This window comes from Lepidochelys olivacea (genome assembly GCF_965140295.1).
Source record: "Lepidochelys olivacea isolate rLepOli2 genome assembly, chromosome: 12".
NCBI classification, from domain to species: Eukaryota; Metazoa; Chordata; order Testudines; family Cheloniidae; genus Lepidochelys; species Lepidochelys olivacea.
In genome coordinates, this window is record NC_140422.1 from 20,638,354 (window position 1) to 20,655,000 (window position 16,647).

At 36.5% G+C, this 16,647-nt stretch overlaps 1 protein-coding gene across 2 annotated transcripts in view; it reads left to right on the forward strand.

Moving 5' to 3' along the window:
- URI1 (URI1 prefoldin like chaperone) overlaps positions 1 to 16,647 on the forward strand; it is a 71,986-nt gene that overhangs the window by 34,382 nt on the left and 20,957 nt on the right. For both annotated transcript variants that reach the window (XM_084644376.1, XM_084644375.1), the window contains exons 3-4: positions 2,636 to 2,714; positions 5,419 to 5,554. In XM_084644376.1, coding sequence (XP_084500502.1) covers positions 2,636 to 2,714; positions 5,419 to 5,554 — 215 coding nt within the window. The remainder of the gene's footprint in view (positions 1 to 2,635; positions 2,715 to 5,418; positions 5,555 to 16,647) is intronic.

A 16,647-nucleotide genomic window follows, 5' to 3' on the forward strand; every position in this document is an offset into this window, starting at 1 on the left:
AATTATGGGATTATTGAAACTTGTTTCATAGTCCCAAAATGATCAAAGAGATTCCACTTTATTTGGGAATTGAAGAAGGTCAGTAATAGTTGGTTCGTGTTTTTTAAGGTGTTCATATTGCAGTTTCTTCATCCACCTGGTCAAGCTAGATGTCTACTTCTAGTAAACAACTGTACAGGATGCCTACCTGAACACCCTCAGAAAACCACCGGAATTCGCATCTTTTGGTCAACATTTTCAGTTCATATCCATGATGCTGACTTCCATCCCAAGATTAAATACAGGTTGAACCTCTCTAGTCTGGCACCGTAGGGACCTGACCGGTGCTGAACCAGAGAATTTGCCGAACCACGGGAGGTCAACACAGAGTGTCAGCGGGTCTCCATAGGTGTGGGAAGTAGGGTTGTGGTGGGTGTTGCAGCATCCCCAGGCTTTGCACCCACCAGGGGTCCTGGCCGTCAACCCCCCCACCCCACCCGATGGCTCCAATGCCAGCCCCAGATCTCAGCTGCTGACCCCTTGCCCGGGGTTCCAGCCTCTTGCCCGGGGTTCCAGCCTCTTGCCCCAGTTCCTCCCTTTCCCTCCGGAGCCTGAACGCCGCGAATCAGGTGTTCGTGGTGCGCTGGGAGGGAGGAGGAGGAGTTGATAAGCTGCCAGCACGCAAGAGGTGCAGGGGGAGAGGGCAGAGAGGTGAGCTTGGCGCTGGTGGATGCTCCACACCCACTAATTTTTCCCTGTGAGTGCTCCAGCCCCAGAGCACCCACGGAGTCTGTGCCTATGCTGGACTATGGATGTTGCCAGACCACGGAGTGCCGGATTAGAGAGGTTCAACCTGTACAAAGATTAATGAGGTGCTGTATTGGGGCAGAAGTAGAGAATGTCCTCTACTCTCAAATGTATATACTTGATGATGCAGTGCACGTGGTAGCTGATAATTTACCTTAAAAAAGTCTTTTTTCCAACACACCAGTTTCAATATTCTTTCAGAAGAGGGCTGTTTTCTTTTTGTTTGTTTGTATTTTTACTGCCAGCAAACAAGACAACATTCCGTAGGTAACGGTTTCTCCCAAGCTCAGAGAGTTCCTGATTTTTTCACAGTATCCACTGTTTGGATTGTTTGGCCAGATCCACCAAGACATTTCTATTTTCTTTGGCCCCTTTCCCAACTTTGTCTCAGCGACCTTTCTTGAAATGGACCAAATACCACTTCCTCACCTCACTGGTCTATCCTAAGTAAATTGATTTTGTGCAGGAAATCTGACAGATTCGTGGAAGGAACCAACCTGAACAATTTGGAAACTTGGTGCAGAGCAGCTAATGACCATTTCATTATCACAAGTAAGGGTAGTAGTAACGGCTGGGGCCCTTGCACACCCTCTATAGGGACCTTCTGCATATGGATCCATGTCATGCCTGATCTACTGATTGCTACCCTAGTGTGCTATGCCACCAGCTGCCCAGGTTGCTGCAGAAAGTACCAACATGGTCAGAGCTCCAGAGCATGCAGGGTCAGAATTCTCATGGCCAAGAGACTACTCGTAATTGAATCACTTTGGCTTACAGCTTTTAAGTTTACGGGAATGTGTTTTCTGTATCTCTTCTTCTGCTGGTGCATGGTTGTGTGAACTCAGTCTCGATAGGTGCTATTGCATATGCTGCTTATGAGTAGGAAACATATTTTGGGGGAGTATGTTTGAAATTATTCTCTTTTGCAATGTAAATTACTGAGATCCCTTCTGGCACTGACTTTCTGACTGCACTTGCCCATAAACATCTTTGTTGTTTAAGATGGGGAGTTTGTTGTCCTATTTAAGACACTTCCAAGATCACAAATTTGTTCATGAGTTGCTATATAGTTGAAATAGGTATTAAAAATCCTCATCCAAGTTGATGGGAAAAGTCATGTACAAAAATTCTGAGGAAATTCTATGGGAAAGAAAATTTCTATGCAGAATGTTCTAAAATGCCCAAAAGAAGAGTAGAGCAATATGTAAACATGCAACAATTGACCATTAGTAATTTTTTCTTGCTCAGGAGAACTAGAGTAGTGTTTCACATCTATACTCCTCGTTGATAGGTCAAGAAGCTACAATAACCGTATGGTCAAATCATCATCTTTTAGGAATTTTGACTGTCCATGGGGAGAGAAAATTCAGCTAGAAATCAGATTTAACTTTAGAGTATTGCCCCCTTTTTAAAGCCCACACTGATTGTTCATTGCAAATAAGGTTCTGAAGATTCTGCCTCTTCTAAAATATAAGCTGGAATTCCAATTTGTCTTCTAAATTATGATGGTGGTTTAATTGTTGAACCAATACAGTGTGCTGTGAGAGCTACAAAATACAGAGGAAAGCCCTATTCTTTTCCCCAAGGAGCTTGCAATTCAAAAAGATGAGCTTCCAGACTAAAATGAATGATGTCCTTAGCTGGGCCATCACAAAAGAGTTTTTAAATAAATTGTTAAAAATGTTAAAGTAAAAAAATTAATCTTCCATGATATAAAATGTATACATTTATGAATTAAAAACAGTTCTCCCTCCCATATCTTTCCATGGAGCACTGAAAATACATCAGCAGAAAACCATTAACTATTTTACATTTAGAAATAATTAAACTCACTTGAATTTGTCAACAGGAGGAAGGTGGAGAATGATTATGAGGCTCTTCAAGAACGTCTCAATACGTTGCCTGATAAACTGTCTTATGATATCATGGTACGTACAGTATAGTTCATTCAAAATAATGGACTCATGGTTTTAGTATCTGAGGTTACTGCACTGGCAGTGAGGTATATTATTCAGGTTTACCATATAGTACTTACTATAATTAATGTATCATTACTAATAGTTAAACCTTTGCTTCTTTTTCTCTCTCTCCTCTTTTTTCAAATCCATAATAAATTATAATGTTACTGACAATTGAGAACTGATGACATAAATGTTAACACAAAATATGACATATTTGGTATGCAAATCTATTCTACCGAAAACTGTAATTATGACTGAAATATGGTACTTAGTCATTTCCTGTTAGCCATAGAACAAAGAGGCCATAATATTTTCTGATTCACGGAATTAAACTCTGCGACATTGATTTTTATATAAAAAGGTGGTGCTAATTTTTGTTTTAACGATCTTTATGTTCACATAGTGAGTTCTTGTGCTTTGAGTCATTCCTAGCAAGCATACTTTAGCCTTGAACACCAACCAGAATTCAAGTTCCTGACTTCACAAAGTTACTATTTTCTTGTTTGAAGCTATTTTGTGCCTAATTCATAATACACTTTGAACGGGACTGAATTGCTGAGTGAATTGGTAATGGGATACAGAATCATTTATCTCGAAGGTGTCACTTCAGAACTACTAAATAAAATTAGTAACCATCTGCTGGGTTAGGTGGTATATCAGAATGTGAAACAAACAGGTAGTCTCAGTCCACTTCTAGTTACATCTCACTTGCTGCTCACCAGCATTCAGGTTGTCCTTCTCAACGCGGGAAGTCAAAGGCTAAAGTGAGCATGAGTGCTGCACTACATTTTCACACAGGTTTTGGGAACTGTATGGTATTGGTGAGCTACTGGTAGAACAGGCTTATACTGCCTGTATTGTGGGTAAAGAAAAGAGGGGTGTTAAACTGATAACACCAATCAGCAGCAGTAACTTTACTGGGGAGGTGTGTGTGTGTAGAGAGTTTGCTGTTATCTTATACTTGAGAGCAAAATGGATAGTCTTGTTTCAAAACATTGCAAAAGTAAACCAGATTCGTCGAGCTATAGTTTTTGTTTTAAAGTGACAGTGTCAACTCGGATTTGCCATTTAAAATGTATATTAACAATCCTTGTCCCTTTAGCCAGCTATCTGCCTATGTTTTTAATTTTATACACAGCGCTGCTTTTGTGTGTGTGTAAATGTTGCAAGCTGTCATTTTGAAGGCCTTTGTAATTTCAGCCTGGGAGAGTACATCTTTAAGAGGAATATCCTCCTCAGAATCTTTCTTCAAGAGGCTCTCCCTCCCCTCCTACCTCCCACTCTCCAATATGTGCTCCAGGCATTGCCACCTACTGGCTTTTCCTTCTGGAGAAGAGGAACTGCCATGAGAGGAAGAAAATATATGGTCCAAATGCCCTGTACTATGATATGAGGGATGAAGGGGTGGTGCTCCTGCCCTCAAGAAGTGAGGGAAGACAATGATCCAGGAAGTGTGTCTGAAGTGAGGAAGTGCTGGTCCAAGGTTGCAGGGTGACAACTCTTTCTCCTCTGGTGGAGAGTTACTTGACTATAAGCTGAGCTGGGTGGTAGCTGCTTGACTTGTTCCTCCTTCTGCTTCTCTTCAGCTGGATCACAGCTGATGGCTAACACGTATGACCTTCCCCCTTTGAAGTTCAAGCCTGAATGAGAACCAGATATGGGAGATGAGGCTGGTGGGTGGGCAATTAGTACATCAGGGATAGGGTTAGTGTGGGAGAGGGTCTAGCACTTATAAGGCCTGAGTGGGCCTAGCCTAAGTGAGTAGTGTGGGGTCTGCCTGTAGCTTATGTGTAAAGTGAACTGGTCTGTGGGGTGGGTGGAAGCATCATAAACATAGTGTCATGTCTACTGTAAACTTCAAGAAAACTGAATACACACTTTTTAGAAATTTGTCTTAAGTAATGTATTTACCACTAATTATTTACTCCCATTGCCAATACTCAGATTTTAAATCATTTATTGCTTCCTGTTCCTATGAGTTATTGGAGGAAGACATATATGGCTTCCAGAACATTGCATGAGGATGATGTTACCCTCATGTTGGTGAATGAGAACAGGAGGTGTGTGGATTAGTAAACAAACACTCCCACTCTACAGGAGTATTGGCAGGTAGCAAAAATTTTAGGCTGGAGACAAGCAAATTTGATTTGGGGAAAAATTGGGGTTTCTAAATAGGTGGTAGTAACACAACTAAATAAAACAACTGATATTTGAGTTGACTTCCTTTAAATAACATTTTTGTTATAAATCTGAGCAATATTGTACTTAACTGGGAAGTGAAAACACTTATTTTATGTATAATAGTTTCCAATCATATAAATGAGATATAATATTTTTATTTTAAAAACCTAAGTAGCAATATAGTATAACGTTTTTTGTTTTCCTGTCAGCATCCGTTAGTACTTAAGTTTTATGCCTCAGAAGGGTTTTCTGGTTAAATATTAACCTGTTCTGTTTGGCACAATATTAAATTCAAACTGTGGTTGGGATTCAGGTCGGGTAATTTGAATGTTTGTCCTGTGTTTGTGATTAAATAACAGTGCTATAGAGTTTTGAGTCCTTCTCACCATGGTTGAATGTTAGTTTATTTGTTCGGTGAAGTGCTCATTAATGACCATCTAATTTAATTTTTAATAGTGGTTTTTAGCTGTTTGCTTTCTGACTTTGACAGGTACCTTTTGGTCCCCTTGCCTTCATGCCAGGAAAACTTGTCCATACCAATGAGGTCACTGTTCTGCTTGGGGACAACTGGTTTTCCAAATGCTCAGCTAAGCAGGCCATTGGCCTGGTTGAGCACAGGAAAAAACGTATGTATATTTATAAACAATTATTATTTGAGTCAAAATTATTAGCTCCATATTAAAAATATATAAAACTGGAGGACACAATTTTTAAGTATCCTTTGACATTGCATTTCTTTTAAAGATTTATAGGTCTGGTAGTATGATTTAAAAAAAAGTTTAAGTAGCTTTTGCAGACTACAGTATTTGGTTTGATGAACTGACTTATGAAAATCTGGTTTGGAAGTAATTATCTGCACAGCACAGTTCCATAAGATGTCAGGTAAGAGTGGGAAATGTGGTGGTTTTTTTCTTTTTTTTAAGCCCTTATCAAAACTTTTAGACACTCTAAAATAAATAATTTTACCAAAATCCAGTTGTTGTTCACATTAGTAAGCCAATACAAGATGATGATCAATCAAAGGTTGTTCAGATATAAAGTTAAATGTGTAAAAACAAACCAATTCTGTTAAAATCAAGTGTTCACAGACTTTCATAGTGAGGACTGTGTCTATAGACAGTCTCTCGGACACCGCGTTTTACATTTGTGATCATGCTGACCACCTCTTTTTCAGCTCGCTTTTACATATCCTCCCTGTAAATTGCAGCAATTGCTTACATGAAATAGTAGTAATAAGAAAATATTTATTTCTTTTAACTTTAATATGCTAAATGCTTTATTCTTTTTGAAAAAAGTGAATCACACACTACTTTTGCTCTTCATTTAATCTATCCCTCCCATGTGCGCTGGTTGTCTCCCTCTGCACTTTCTTCCCTGGCACGTGGTTTTCTTCTGTTTTCCTTCTCTGGACATGCTGCTCAGTTCCTTTTGCTCCATTCTCCTGGGGACACTCCACTTCCACTGGGGGCAGGCAGATCAAGTATCACTGTATGCTCTTGTGTCTTTCCTCCTTTTATGTAGCAGCAGCCCCTAGTAAAGGCAGCTGATTTGCAGTTCATTGTCTCCAGCCAGTTTTACTTGTCACCAGACTCCTTGCTTTAAAGGCACACTCCATGTGCCTTTAGAAGCGCTTGGAAAGGGGGACAGCCAGCTATGTGATCAGCCAACTTTCTGGACCACCAGCAAGTGTTCTTCACACCACAATTTAGCTTTAGTTTAATTTCCTGTGTTATAATATGAGCCTGAAATATCAGTTCAGACGTCAAAAAAGGAAAAAAGTGGCACTTTTTAGCTATGAGCTACTAATATATTTTTCAGATTAGCATTTGAGTTATATTTTATATCAGTTTTAATTCTAAAAGTTTTGTAATCTGCCTTGTATCTAAATTTCTTTTCATTACCACTTTACCCTGGTTAGTTATCTATGTTGCTGCCTGTAGTGCAAAACCTCAGAGGCTCCCCTCTTTGTATGATTTATTTTATGTTTATAAAGAGTAGGCATGCATATAGGAAAATAAAGTTATCTTCTTTAAAAAAAAATTCTTTATGAAGAGTTTTAACAAAAAAGGTAATTTGTATTTCACCTGTTTTGTTTCTTTATCCTGTTCCCTGGGGATCACTTAGCAACAGTTGCCACATATCAGTGAAAACTTCCTTCTTATTCACTGTAACCTATGTTACTTAATGTGACTTCTGCTAGATTTGAGATTCATTTTCCTTTTTTGTTATATCTTACCAGTGTTGTCACTACTAAACTCAGTGAAACTCACTTGACCTTTGCATAGTAGATGTCTGATAACACCAAGTACTCTGCCAGAACATATGCACTAGTAGACGTGGGATTTTTTTTTCTGATCTTTTAAATTGCATTAGAATATGAACTTGGAAGTTTTAAGTTCTTTTGAAGCAGAATACTGAAGGATATCTAGATATAAGGCCTCCATTCTGACAATGTCTCAGATATCACTTTTTGTCCGTATGATGGTTGCCAGTGGGAGGCTCCAAAACACTGATGTTAACTAAAAATTTTCATTTCAAATACTAAGTACAGTTTCTGTATAAGAACCTTATTAACGTACATGACATACAAAAATAGGAATTATTTTCAGTTGATATAATCACTTATGAAAAACACATGGAAACACAGAGTTATGAAATTCTTTCAACCATTTTCTAGTAAGATGAGGCAACTAAGAATAGAATTGTAAATAATTTCCCTGTTTTACCTTTTTTTAAAAGTAGAAAAGCTATCTTAGATACATAAAATAATTGCAGGCCATTGGTATAACATGTGAACTAACCACTGGTGACACTTATAAACATGAAATAGTGTTACTTCATAAAAGATTTTGTAAAACATACTTTACATATTGCAGTGCAGTTGTTTTAATAGGCTAGGTCTCATTGATTTCAATGGGATTTTTGTATGTTATAAAAGTGGCTTCATAATTTACAGTGTGATAAATATTGGCATTATCATTATATTGGTGCATCATTGTTGGATTCCAATACCCCTTTTTTTGTTTTGAACACATTTATCAGGACTAGGTCCATCCCTATGGGAAAAGAGGAAAAGCTGTTTCAAGGGATCAAACTCTTGCTGTCTCAAAAATGATGGACAGTAGCAGTAAAGTCCCAATTGAACAAAGCATGTGCTTAAGGCTAGCACATGCTTTCAGTGCTTTGCTGAGTTAAGAATTAAGGTCAAATGGACAACAGTATAGGAGAGATTCAAGCTGAAATCTCTTGTGATTAAAATGTGAGGATTTCTATTGATGATTCTTTTCTTCTAGGACTTATACTTTATGTAATTGACAGTCTCATACTCATATTTCCAAACATTAGGATTTTTTTGTAGTATTAGGTATTTTTAAATTAAAAGATAAATAGAATTTTTGACAATACGAGATATGTTCTCACATTAGCATTATAAAAAGATGATGCCGATATATCAAATTATACCAGCAGAATAGTGTCAAGGTCATTAATGTTATGGGTAAAAGTAGGATTTTTTTACTGTTTGTAAGTTATAACAATTACTTATATATTAAATCATTCATTTTCCTCTTTACTAATAGCCTTTTAACTAGTTCTTTAAAAGGGATTGTTGGTAAAAATGTTGCAGGCTCATCTTTTGTGTCTCTAGTAGTTCTGAAATGCCCAGGTACAACAGAATAATTTATCAGTTGAAATTTATTTAATGTAAATGGTTGATTAAAGGATGACTGCTATTGAGTTTTAAATTAAATGGTTTTAACTGAGATCACTTTAGAAAAATACTAATTTCAGTGCATAAACTTCTGTTGTTTTTTAACTTTTGAGTTAGACCTTGAGCTATTCAGTAGTCTGATTGGTTGAAACAGATTTCAACTGGTATAACACAAGATAATTGCTGTTGTCAAATGTTACTCTCTTCATAAAATATTGATCATGTCTTCCTGTGTAGCATTTATGTGGATTGCAATAAGTCTTTCATTTACTATACAATTATACGACATACCTAGATGCTCAGGTAGTTACAGAACTCTGTAAAAGTCAAAACTAGATCTAGTAAAGTTTGTAGAATAGACAAGTATATTTTAAAATTATTTTTTAAATTAAAAGGTAATGAAATATAGTAGTGTATAAAATCTAGAAATACAGGTAATGGTAACTACCTTACACACTTGCTCATGTATATAAATGAGAAGAAAAAAGTGAAGTAGATTAAAGATACACATATACCAAATTCCATTATAATAAAAGAAATTAGCTTTTTAAGTATGTCACAGTTTAGCACAACAATAATGCAATAGTCATTTTTTTTCTTACAATTATCTTGCTTAAGGTACTTCATAATATTTCTGTTCTCCTCAAGGCATGTCTGTATTGTTTCAGAATTCAAAGAGGGAATAAAGATTCCTTTTTGTGAATATGGGATTATACCCTTTACGTGTTTGTGATGATATAAATTAATTTCCTCCCTATATCAGTAATCGCATTAATTTCTTAAAATGGGGAAATTTTCATTACAATAGTCCCTGTGATAGTTACTATAGAAAGAAATTAAATAGTTTTTCGTGTAAATATTTGTGGATTAATTCAATATGTTTGTTTGATATTCCAAGCATCTGAATACTTTAAAAGGTAGGAAATTAAACCACAAGCACCACCCCCTCCAGAAAAACCCCCACAACCCCCCAAAAACCCAGTAACCTAGGAGTGGTTTATTGTGTTCAAATCTGTAGAATAAAAAATAAAATTCTACTTAAAGAACTCTTGAACTGCTTAGTAATTGTACTTCCAGTGTATGTAAGAATACCCTTGCAGTGTGATGCTGCAAATGAATTCATGAAATGAAAATACTGATTACATTAACATACAGTATTGTGATAGTACCCAATTGTAAATTGCAGTATGTAACCTTTAATACAAATATTTGTGTCAATCAAAATTGACCGATGTTTTAGATTGCAGAATTATACAGTGTTTTTCAAAAATCATTGTTTATAATAAGATAAAACCAGGCAGATAAGAGAAAAGGCTGAATTTGTTCATTATCAGTGTTAAAAGAGAGAAAAATATTGCCTACTATAAATAAATAAAATAAAAGCTTTCCATTTTCTGTATAAGAATAAGTAGGATCTTGAGGATCAACACCTTTATCATTTCAACTGGGGTATGTGAAAGTATATTGGTTAAAACAAAACAGTTGACGTTTACTTGTCCACCATTTTTTTGGGAAGGGAGCATGAGAAGGCATAATGTTATGGAAGAAGTGTCCCTTGTTTTTCTTTTTTAGCATAACAATATTGATGTTTTACTTTTAACTGTTGGTTCGTGCATCTGTGTCTGTCTGTCTGTCTGTTTAGATCTCCCTGTGTATTGCAGAATTACAGAATATTCTGTTACCATAGTATTAAACATTTTTTAGCTGATGCTTTTTAAAAAAAATATTTCACCTGTTTATTTGATGACCCCTATCACTTCCTCATTTATCCTTGTTATATAAGGAACTGATTCTGTGAGCTCTTAAGGGCCTAAAATTGCTCAGCAACTCCCAGGAGGCATTTAATTTCTCATAGGACCATGGCCTAAGCATTTTAACCAATGTAAGGAGGAAAAGATCAAGGAGGAAAAGTTCTTTCCAGTCAGTGCTTGATGAGTTCAGACTTTCCAAATATCAGTAAGGATGTTGTCTTAAGGAGTTGTCTACACACAGTTTTTGTACCAATTTGACCCTATTTGTTTAGAAATCAATATAGTTAAATTGGTGCATCTCCCAAGTATGGATGCTGTTACACAAGTAGATGGGCCTAAGAGGCAAGTCTTAAAGATTTATTGTAATTGCTCAGATAAGGAGGAAATTTACCAAGCAAATAAAGGGTTTAAACCCAAATATACCAAAAGGAATCTTTGTTCTCTTTGAAGCTTGAAACAATACAACCCTAAAAAATGTTTGGTTGTATAGAGGAGAGTTTTGAAAAGCATCTAGTTCTGTAGATAGTTTTTTAAAGCTACATATCTCATTTGATCTCAGTGACCAATAATAGTCTGTTGAATTAATACCAGTTTTAATTTTAGTTATAAACCAGATAAAGTTTCTTAAGTGCCAAATCCACCCACACAAATCTTTAAAAGCAAGGAAGTAACAAATTAAAGGAACCTTTTTGTGCTTTAACACCCACTCATCACATTAACTGTTCTCTGCACCCTCTTCCATCTCCAACCTATTAAGAAGTAGAATACACTCTTGCAAAAAAACAAACCCTTAAGTCCAACCTCAGTAACATTAGCATATATTTATTGTGTACGTTCCTCAGTAATGTTAGCATGTATTTATTGTATACGTTATATGTGTGCACTGGTTAAATGTATGACATGATATATTATTTGTTCACGGAGTAAGTCACATTCATTATAGATGATGAAGGGATCTAACCACTAAATATAAGTTGTACAGGAAGTTATACACTGTGGTTACACATCCAAACCAATGTCTCAAGAGGAGACTCGTGGCTGACTTTCTTAAATTTTCCTTCAGCATTAAGCAAATGTGCCTAAATCTATTTGTAGAAGGGTTTTGTGTGTTCACAAAGACCACCAAGAGATTAACATGAAAAAAGCAAAGCAGACCAGTTGATATAGCTCCAATCCATTTCTGCTCTGTCCTGTTTCACATAATTTAACCTTTCAAAGTAGATCAACCTGTTCTCACTGTTCTTATCTCCCATAGCCATTTAAATTCCAAAGTAACAGACAGAATCCAGTAGTAACCAAAATAATGTTTCTGGTTCTCCAAATCCTTATAGACAACACTCCTAGGATGTTAACATTGAACAGAGATAATTGCAATTTATATCCAGCCAATTTAATTAACCCATTGAAACCAAAATGCACAGATGAGAATTCACGCCGGTTTGGCATTAGTATGTTGTCGTGTCTCGTAAAAACTGTCTTCAGAGGGCTTTATTTCAACATGATAAAATGAATTCTTCTGCTAAATTATAGTTTTTCTCCCCTTAAATCAGAGTTGGTAAGATTAAACAGAGGAAGTGTCTTTAAAATGGCACTTTGTACTATAATAGTAGGCTTGGAAGGATTAGATTTTTATTAGTAAATGTTGATTTCACTATAAACAAACCAATGAAAAAATTACAGATAGATAAAATAAGAAAAATCCTGCTTGAAAACATATGAGTTTTATTTTTGTATATTTTCACGTGATGTTGACAATTTGTGTTTGTAATGCTTATAAAGCTTTAGCTTTTTGAATCTCAGCATCTACTATTATTAAAGAATTATTGCCTGACTCCGACCTTAATTTTGTGCAGCTATGAAAATTTAAATCAATCAAATAGGAAAAAAAAAAGCTTAAAAACAAACATTGATTTTATCCATCAAAACTATAAATAAATACGAATCAAATTCTGCCAAGCCTAACAATAAGCTAGGGCAGCCAAGGAATTTGTCCTCAAAAAGTCCCTTCAAACTGATATTATGATGGCTAAAGGCTGAGAACCAGTTAGCCATTGGTTTCTGTAAATATTCACAGAAAAAAACTACAAATAATGTTTTTTGATTGTAGCAACTTTTTTGTCCTTTTCTCAATTCTAGAAACCAGCCTTAGAAATTCCACCTTGTCTATAATGCTAAATTACCTTTTTTGAGTTGTTTAACAAAAACAAGCAAAGAATATTAGAGTTCACCTGAAAGCCACATCAGCCTTCCGTAAAATGATTGAATGTGACAAAGTTGGACAACTTCTAGTTCAATCCTTCTTTAAACCACAGAGGAGCTTAAACCACAGAGCAGGGGGAGGAGAAGGCTATGAAGCCTCACTTTAAGGACATGTTTTCTGTTGATGCTCATTTAATAAGGAGTTACAACTCTTTAAATGGATTGTTTCTTTTTATATCTGGGGGATTTAAAAATTCAAAAACATCTTGGCCTGTAACAAAGACTTTTAAAATGTATAAGGCCAAGTCTAAGGCACAAAATCCTGTGCTCTGCTCCAGGGTTACATGCACCCACCATTGTGCCATGAGACTGAGGCTTCGAAACTAACAGACTCAAACATAAGAAGGGCCATTCCTTTGGGTAATGGAAGATCTGTATCTTCTATATATAATAGGAATCAGTATGGTCCAGTAGACTGACCACAGGATGGGGAGCTAGGAACTGCTTTATAATCCCAGCTGTCCTGCTGATTTATGTGTGGCCTAGGGCAGATCACTTAAGCTGTCTGTTCTTCATCTGTAAAATAGGAAAAATAAATACTTATCTAGCTCACAGGGGTATTGGGAGATTAGTGAATGCTTGTACAGCATTTTAAAATGTAAAGCACTACATAAGTGCTGAGTATTATTACATAACAGACCAAACTGTTGCACACTAGTGTGGCCACAGAAAGTAAAATTGAAACATGGCTTTCAAGAAAAAAAGATAATCTAGATCAATATGTTGAACAATATGTAGATGAGGAGACAGTGACTGAAAACTAGTGATGTTTAGGAGACAGTTGAGCATCACATTTACTATGACTGTAAAATAAAAGCCTGAAGAAAATTGGTCTCAAACTAGAAACGTATGTATATTGGGACTACCTTCAGGAACTGAAAGCACAGATGGAAACATTTTGTGCAGAAGCTAGTGCCCACTTTCTTTGTTTTGGACTTTGGAGGGTATCTTATATATTGAAAAAGCTACAGAATGTGTGATAGAAATAAACTAATGAGCTAAAATAATGGATGCGAGAGGTGATTGTTGCAGTGTCTGTCATTGAGGAACATGAAACTCTTGAAGGAGTTGCTTTCAACTAGACTTAGGATATTTTTTGGAAATAATACTTCAGCCAGATGTGTGCTGTAGAAAGAACAAGTGTGGATCAGTTATCAGAGGAGGACCAAAAGAGTTGATTGGTTTGACTGAGGTAATTAAAATATGTATCCATTCGGTCTTTATTTATTTTAAAAGACCAATATGTTTGAAATATATATGTAAAAATATTTCCTAGTTTGACATTGATGCTATAGATATGATTTTGAAAGAACAACATGTAAAGTTTTCCTTGAGTATCTTTTGCAAGACTAATATAGTGGACCCTTTATAAACTGTGTAATGTAAATAGTTATATTTTCTGAGAACTTTTTAATACGGTATGTTGTTAAATTTCAAGCAAAGTGGGCATATAAGTGAATTTTTGTGAAGTTAGATAGTCTAATAATGTTGGTAGTCATTGTGCCCCAGTTTTCCCATCTCCTATATAATTTGTCCCAGTTGGTGGTCACAGTTTCTCCTCTGCTGACCCATTTATTATGATTGTTTATTTTTTGTATTATGATAGTGCCTAGAAGCCATAGTCCAGGACCAGGAACATGACCCCATTGTACTAGGCATTGTATAAACGTAGAACAAAAATATATCTGCACCCAAACGGCTTACTGTCTAAGTATAAGACAAGAGACAACAGTTGAATTCAGACAGATGGGAGAATATGAAAAATCGGTGAGACAGTATTGGCCAGTATGGTAGGCAGTAGTGTCAGCAAACCAACAACATAACCCTAGTCAAGCTTTTTGTGGGCATCATGGCAGAGGAGAGTTTGAAGGAATATAATGATGTAGCTTTGCAGATGTTTACAGGGAGTTTCTCCCAAGTGTGTGGGGCAGCAGGGTAGAGATCATGAAGAGGCTTATTTGAAAATGTAACACGAGTGTTGGAGACTGTTGTCATAGGCCAACTCTAAGTGCATGTCAACACTATGATAGTGAATGAGAGATTACAGGTATGGTGGGGTAGACCTTAAAGTGCCTTGAAAGTGAAGCAAAGCAGCTTATTATGTTTGATGCAATAAAGAAGGGGGATCCAGTGGAGTGATTCAAACGGGGGAAGGGGGGAAGATATAGTCAAAGCAATGAGCTAGCAATACAGTCTTTTCAGCAGTATTCTGAATGGATATAAGCAGGGCAAGATTACATTTATCAAGACCAGTAAAAGGATGTTGCAGAAATGGAAAAGTGATATGATGAGAAACCCTGGAGAAGAGTGTTAGCTGTGTGGATGGATATGAAAGCCCATGTCTTAGTGATGTTATGCAGATAGAATCTGCAAGATTTAGAAGTAGCCTGTATGTGAAGACCCAGAGAGAGATTTGAGTCAAAGATGACATCCAGGATCTGAGTGACAGGCAGAGGGTGGTGGTGTTGTCCACAATCATTGAGAAGGAAGGTGGTATCGGGCAGGGGTTGGAGGGAAATATTATGAGCTCTGTTTTAGCCATGTTGAACTTGACCTGACGGCTAGACAACCACGTGAAGATTTCAGAGAGAGGCTGAGATTTTAGTTTGGAAAGAAGTGGACAGGTCTGGAGTAGAGAGGTAGGTCTCTGATTCTTCAGCATAGAGGTAATTGAATTTGTTTGGGATATGAGATCACCTTGTTTCTGGGTATAGTGGGAGAAGAGAATGGGACCAAAGAGAGAGAGCCCTGCTGAAGCCCCACAGAAAGTTGGTTGGGAGATGAGCAGGATCCTCTGAAGAGCATGCTGAAGGAGTGATTGGAGAGGTAGGAGGAGAGCCAAAGAGGAGAGAGTCATGAAAGCCAAGGGAAAACAAGATTTTATCTTGTTTGGAATGCTTAGCAACTCTCATGAGAGGGACAAAGTAATTTTTATTTTGAAAGCTCAACATCCAACTCTTTGTCTCTGTAAGTTATGACTGGTTCATTTTGTAAACATTGTATGATTCTTAATATGAATTTATACAGCATCATAATTTTGCATGGTGCTGTAGTGATTGAGAGGCATGTCCCTTACTCCAAAGAATTGCCATAATAATGACTCCACTCCTTAAGAAGTTACAGTTGCATGCCTTCATCAAGAATCAGTATGAGAGAAACTATATGCACAATTATAACTCCTTGCAGGATCGGTCTCTGAACTAGAGAAATGTACAATAGAATACTAAAGATAGCCAACAAAGGAAAATACAAAGAGAGGAATGAGAAGAGATTAAATGAATAAAATGTGAGTGAAGATACTGTGAAATTTTTTTATTTTTTCTGATATTTTGAAATAGAGATTGAAGCCGAGCAAGAAAGGAAGTGTAAAAATCGTAGGCGTAGAAGTCACCAGTGGAAAGGAAGGCAAAAGAAGTAGATTTTGAGTATGAATTTGAGGAAGAGAAGTGAATGTGCTTATCACACCAAAGGATAGATGGATTTATCATTTTAGGTGTTAGAGCAGCATGAAAAGAGACCCAAGGGCAAGAGTTTGAGGAGGAGACAAAGGAAGAAACAAAGCTAGAAGAGTTAGCAGAATAGAAGGTGGGGGAGTGAGGTAAGGAGCAGAAAATGTAGAGCAGTGATACTCAGTCTGAGGCTCGCAAGTTGCAAGTGTCTCTTTAATGTGTCTCCTGCGGCTATTTGCAGCATACTATATTAAAACACTGTGTGATTTAATTATTAACCTATCTAAGTTATTAACCAGTCAGGATGCTTTTACTATTTTATTTACCAATTATAGTTAATAAAATAATAATATTTGGTCAGTCATTTTGCTATAAGAATAATATATATATTATGTAATATATAAACTAAATATTTCCCCTGTCACTGTTGAAATATGAATATATAGTACTATACTAAATGAAACAATTAATTCACACTACCATGGCTCTTTTGGGTAATGTTGATGGCTAATTTGGCTCCTGAACCACGGAGGTCTGAGTATCACTGATGT